This window comes from Podarcis erhardii (assembly GCF_964252035.2).
Source record: "Podarcis erhardii genome assembly, chromosome: 1".
NCBI classification, from domain to species: domain Eukaryota; kingdom Metazoa; phylum Chordata; class Lepidosauria; order Squamata; family Lacertidae; genus Podarcis; species Podarcis erhardii.
Genome location: NC_138497.1, coordinates 9869748 through 9876157, shown reverse-complemented (window position 1 = coordinate 9876157; position 6410 = coordinate 9869748). Strand labels below are relative to the sequence as shown.

The 6410-nt window shown below is 45.9% G+C and overlaps 1 protein-coding gene across 3 annotated transcripts in view; it reads right to left on the bottom strand.

The window, feature by feature from the left end:
* Positions 1–6410, bottom strand: part of SYT16 (synaptotagmin 16) — a 109376-nt gene that overhangs the window by 43066 nt on the left and 59900 nt on the right. For 2 of the 3 annotated variants that reach the window (XM_081862022.1, XM_081862023.1), the window contains exon 3: positions 2958–3538. The exons of the other annotated variant lie outside the window; for it this stretch is intronic. In XM_081862022.1, coding sequence (XP_081718148.1) covers positions 2958–3447 — 490 coding nt within the window. In that variant the 5' untranslated portion in view covers positions 3448–3538. The remainder of the gene's footprint in view (positions 1–2957; positions 3539–6410) is intronic. 3 annotated transcript variants of the gene reach the window in all.

The following is a 6410-nucleotide window of genomic DNA, read 5'->3' as shown; positions in this document are numbered from 1 at the left end:
GGCTAACATTCTCCTTTCCCTTTCTCCCCCACAACAAACACTCTGTGAGGTGAGTGGGGCTGAGAGACTTCAGAGAAATGTGACTAGCCCAAGGTCACCCAGCAGCTGCATGTGGAGGAACCGGGAAGTGAACCCGGTTCACCAGATTACGAGTCCACCGCTCTTAACCACACCACCACACTGGCCCTTAACTTAACGGTTCCTGGAGCAGGACTAGGGATGGAGGGACACACTGAAGTCAGGCCCAGCCCAGAACTCTGAAGGGATGGGACTAAATGTTAATGGTTAAGGCAGGGTTCCCCCAAACTTGGGTCTCTGGCTGTTTGGGGGTTCCTTCTCCCATCATGACTGAGCACTGGTCCTGCTAGCTAGGGACAATGAGAGCTGTAGTCCAAAAACAGATGGAGATTTTGGGAAACCGTGGTTTATACGTGCAGAGAAGAAGCAGTGGAAAAGCTGTCTGGAACCAAACACAGAGGAAACCGGCAGAGAAAACAAGGGAGAAAGGATCCTGTGTCCTGCAGAGATGTCAATAATGTTTCAGAGAGGCACTGCGAAGGGACAGACGTCCGAATTGCCTGGAAAGAATCCATATTCAGTCTCAGAATCCGTGTGCAGAAATTGGCTTTCTGTGGAACGTCAAGACTTGCTTTCTCCTTCACCGGCCAACACTTGTTTCCCTTTGTCCATGTTGTATCTCCAACTGGCATGGGGAAGATATTTAGTTCATGCCTCCAGCAGAAAAGCAAATACGTCTTGAGAGGCGGCGTGAAAACCTTAGAAGGATTTCGTAGGGCGAACGTGGAGAAGTGTGTGGTTTTCCCACGTGGCGTTTTTGCAGCAAAGAGGCGTCCTGAGAATCTTGGTGCCGTGAAACAAAGTCTGATCTCTAAACTGGCATGTACAGAGCAAGCATTGCTTGTGGACTCACTCATGAAGGCATCAAAATTATTGTGGTATTTCCAAAACAGATTGGAGGGAGGGGGATTTGCAGTGGCAGTTAGGAACTTAATCAGAGCTTGCGTCCGGAAGTTTTTATAACTACCATACAGAATCAGAAATCTCCCATGGCTGGAGATGTCTCTGAATTCAGCTCACATGTAAGGGCCATAAAGGTTTCTTAGTGCAACCAGCTGCCGATTCACTACCTAATCTGCTTCAAGGCATTAATTCACAAACCCCAAACAACTTCACACCTTCAGGACTGCCTGATTCCTTATGCTCCAATCCTATTCACAGAGATGTTCTGGGGTACTTTTGAAGGTCCCCAATGCCCCTGAGGCTCAGTTGGCCTTTACCATGTCAAGTGGTGTCCTGTGGAACTCCTTGCCACTAGAGGTACAGAAGGAGTCACCCTCCCTGCCTTCTTTTTGTGATCTTCAGAAAACTCTGTTGTTCGGAATGTGAATATTTAAACCAACCCATATTTATGGGTGGTTTTGTTGCTGTAATTGTGACATGTTTTTAAAGTTATACCCTGATTTGTTTATGAAAGTGTGTTTTATAAATATCTAAATAAACAATAAATAAATAAATCCAGTCTCAAGAAACCAGGAAATCTTCATAAATGATCATAAACAATAATTTCAACACAAGGGGCAGTTGTATTATAGTTCTGATTAGCTTTTATTTTTCCCTTCTCTGACAGGCATGCACCCACCGCTAACCAATACAAGGGCTCATGGTGGAAATTTCTCAAAGGCTAAGACATGTGCTGATATAGAGATGCCAGCAAGCATATCTTAAGCCAACCAACTTTCTGCCAATATATTCTAATATAGCTTTGTCATGTCAATTAACATTACGCATAAAGATGCACTTATAACTTATATGCATTCTAAAGATATGTACTTCGTAGTAAATTAGATTTCTTCTTCTCATAACAAATGTTTCACCTCTGATCAGAAGGCATGGAATTAGATACTGGTTCATAATCAAACTAAATTGAGAGTGGGGGCCCCGAATACATTTTTGTGCAATGGCTTGTCACAGAGTTGCCATATTTCAAAAAGTGAAAATCCAGACACAAATAGCTGTTGAGCTTAAATTACGTTCTGTCCAGATGCTGCTAATGTCCAGGAAATACCTGCTGTGTCCAGAAATTTCCTGCCATAGGGCAACCCTAGCTTGTAATAATGCATGACTGCCACTGCTTTTAGAACCAGCATTCTGGATCAACTAACTTCATTGGCCTCAGTGATGCAGAAGGCATCTCTTCCCCAATGCTGTCAGATGCAGGATTAGCACAGGATAAAGTTGGAATCCCTAGGAACCATAATCTGCCGTAAGGTAAAGGTAAAGGGACCCCTGAGCATTAGGTCCAGTCGTGACCGACTCTGGGGTTGCGGCGCTCATCTCGCTTTATTAGCCCAGGGAGCCGGCGTACAGCTTCCGGGTCATATGGCCAACATGACTAAGCCGCTTCTGGCGAACCAGAGCAGCACACAGAAATGCTGTTTACCTTCCCACCAGAGTGGTACCTATTTATCTACTTGCACTCTGACGTGCTTTCGAACTGCTAGGTTGGCAGGAGCTGGGACCGAGCAACAGGAGCTCACCCCGTCGCGGGGATTCGAACCACTGACCTTCTGATCAGCAAGTCCTAGGCTCTGTGGTTTAACCCACAGCGCCACCCGCATCCCTATAATCTGCCGTAAGGAGTTGCTAAAAACTTTTATCCTCTGCGTAGCATTATCTGCAAGTAAGTATGGAGATGAAGGGGAAATGGCTGCCTCTGCTTTCATAACTTTTGACATAACCTGCCCCATGTCCCGATGTCATTACACCTTCTATTTCCCTGCCAACCGATGATATAAAGTAGAGAGAGAGAAATGCACTGTGTAAGAACAGGAAGTCATGTGGTAGGAACTGAAAGGGATCACCCTTTGGGGCAGCAATCCCATGTTTTTCTTGGAGAGTGTGTGGAAAATAAAGAGCGTAGGAGGACACCAACTTACCATCACAGTTATGTAGAAGATTCTTACTCTGCTTGGAATGCTCCTCTTCCTCCGGGATGGTTTCCATAAGTTGGTAGCCCTTGTAGCTTGAGTAGAGTCCATGAGATGTCAAGGGATCATCATCCAGATACTGATCTGAGAAGGTGGAGCTGCTCTTGTCTCCTTCGTGCCAACAAAGACCCAGGTCTGAAGCACAGGAAGACTCCAGAGAAGTAGGGTCATGAGCAGATGATGAGAAGTCATCAGATTCTCCACTCTCCTGGCTAAAGGTACTTCTATCGTCTGAAGCTTCAGAGTAACGTTCGTAAGACCCATCATCGCTGTCTTCTAAGCCCTCGTCTCCTTCTTCGGTGGGATGGGGATCCGCTTTGCTTCCCAGGTTGGCGAAGGAAGAAGATATGGAGTCGCCTGCTTCTTGGACAGCCTCATAGACCCGAGACATCCATGAGGACAAGGGCTGGAAGAAACTCTGGACATCCTGGGCAGACATGCTTTTTTGAACACCATGAACAAGTAAAGTGATGGGTCATAAACTCCAGCTGTTCATCTCTGCCAGCATGCCAGACTCAGAGGTCTGTGAGCTACAGAATAAGCATTGCAAAAGGTTATCAAAATATTGCCTGCCCCCCTTTTAACCTTTGTTAGACTACTAAAATTATCCAAGCTGAGAGAAAGAAAGAGAGCACAGAAAAGAGAAAGGAGAAGTGTCCACACACCACAAAGCAGAAGGAGAGAATGATTTCACCCAAATTCGCAACGCAACCAGGGATTCACCAAACCGAAAGCACAGGATGAATGTCGAAAGTTAATCTATAACTAGATGGTGCAAGGGATGGTTCAAATCATGCTTACAGGTTCCCCAAATAACAATAAATCAGATAGTGTTGGGGTGGATGCAGAGGTTTAAATTCCCTCGCTGAACACAGCAGATGGATGGGGATGTAAATCGTACACTCCCCATTCAACAGTTGGTTGATCGGCTGCGGTGGCTGCATGTGCCTATACACGTGTGTATAAGTTTGCAAGTGTTCATGTGCAGGATAGCCACAGCCATTGCTGGCATGTGGCCAGCAGAGGATTGGCAAAGGGGGATCAAGACCCTTCCTCCGTTCCTGATGTAAACTGTGGAAGGCCACAGTTTAGCAGAAGCAATAGTTTGCCGCTGCATCCAAACCAATAAACTAGGGTTTGTATTTACCCTGCAAACCATCGTTTTAAATTCTGGTACGGAGGTTGGGTGCAAATGACAGTTTGCTAGGTTGGTTGTAACAGCAAATTATGGTTTGCATTGATCAGTGAGTGAGTGAGTGATTGATTCTGAGCACATGAAGGAAGGAGCCAAAGGCTCAATTGAATAATGTCTTTTCATGCCAGCTGAACCAGTATTTGCCACACTTGCTGTCTCTAATCCTCTGGTATGAAGTTCCCCATAATTTCAAATAAAACTGTCTTGGAATCCGAAACAAAGTGGCTCGCCACCAAATAATTGTTTCCCATTAATCATACTCCTGTTTAGGTTTTATTTTCACCCCAACCCTTTTAAGACCATGTGCTGTGCCTTAGAGGAAAAGGAACGGCAACAATTAATTGCATTCTCCATTGTTTCCGATGCATTAAAAAAAAGGAGGCAAACTCTATATTGTACAAATCTAACACCCATTGTTCATTAACGGCGAGGAGCAGGTTCTAAAATGCAAGGTTGCCATATAGAGCAAATGTGTTGGAACGGTACAAAAAGCACAATCGCCGAAGTCTCTGGAATACCTGAGTGCAAAGCAAGACTTCCTGCAAAAGCAGGTGCAAAAGGGTTGTTCAGCCTGAACTGATAGAAACTCGAACAACCCAGGGAGGGGATCTGTGTGTTAGGCTTGCAGGCTTAATGGAATAGCTCAGTAGAAGAGCATGCAGAAGGCCTTGGTTCAATCCTCCGAGCTCTCTAAGGAAGCAGGGAGAGAACCTGCTCTGGAACTCTGGAGCCATCAAAAGTAGAACTTTTATAATCACCCAGTGCAACAACAAGGGGTTTTTTGTGTGTGGTTTTTTTTAAAAGGAGACTAATTGTACGTTCAGCAGACAGTCAGCACATGATAAGCACATACCCTCTGACTTTCCTCAGATGAAAAATAGGGACATTTCTCACTCCCTGCAAATGACCCTCCTTGACCCCCCCCCCATATTTTTTGTCCCTCCCCAGCCTACAGAGCATTTTCTGTCAGAAGAAGCCTGAATGCCACCACGGCTTCACCAACAGGACACAGCACACAAGCCCTCCACCGTCCCGAGAAAACTACTTAATCCCAATTTTGTTTTAATTTACAGTGGTGCCTCGCAAGACGAAAATAATCCGTTCCGCGAGTCTCTTCGTCTTGCGGTTTTTTCGTCTTGCGAAGCATCCCTATTAGCGGCTTAGCGGATTAGCGCTATTAGCGGCTTAGCGGCTTAGAAAAACGGGGGGGGAGGGGAAAAACTCGCAAGACTCGCAAGAAGTTTTCGTCTTGCGAAGCAAGCCCATAGGGAAATTTGTCTTGTGAAGCGCCTCGAAAAACGGAAAACCCTTTCGTCTAGCGGGTTTTTTGTCTTGCGAGGCATTCGTCTTGCGGGGCACCACTGTATTTAGGAGGGAGGCAAGATTGGGCACGGATGCACGAAGCATTTAATAATAATAATAATAATAATAATAATAATAATAATAATAACAACAACAACAACAACAACAACAACAACAACAACAACAACAACTCCTTGTCCTTTCTTCCCTCTCAGGGAGGCCCTGGCCGCTGCCTGCCCCTCAGAGCTGGCACGTCTCACGGGGCTGGGCCTCAGTACCGGCAACTTCTCCTCTTCTTTGCCTGCTTTCCATCAGCCATTACAAGCTGCTTTTCCAGCTGCACTGGTAGAGTACAGGGTCAGGTTTAAGGTGCTGCTTTTGACCTTTAAAGCCCTTCATGGCCTAGGACCCTGGTACCAACGGACCGCCTCTCCCGGTATGCCCCACAGAGAGCCTCAAGGTTCATAAATAGCAACACCCTAGAGGTCCTGGCCCTAAGGAAGTCAGATTAGCCTCAACCAGAGCCAGGGCCTTTTCAGTGATGGCTCCGGCCTGGTGGAACGCTCTGCCTCATGAGACCAGGGCCCTGCAGGATCTGATTTCTTTCCGCAGGGCCTGTAAGACAGAGTTGTTCCGCTTGGCTTTTGGCTTGGAATCAACTTGATCCCCTTCCCCTCTTTCCTTTTTCCTTTCTCCTTCTGTGTCTGGGACTTCCTTGGCTTTTTTTCTGGCCCACATAAGACCAGTCTGGATAGTTGGCCTTGATGAAGATTTGACGTTTTCATCCCCAAAAAGTTTTTGATTTGAGTTTCTACTGAAATGAGGCTGCATTTTAATGTTCTATTCTAATCTTGTTTTTAAGTTGTATTTTAATCAATTGTTTTATACCTGGTGTTAGCCGCCCT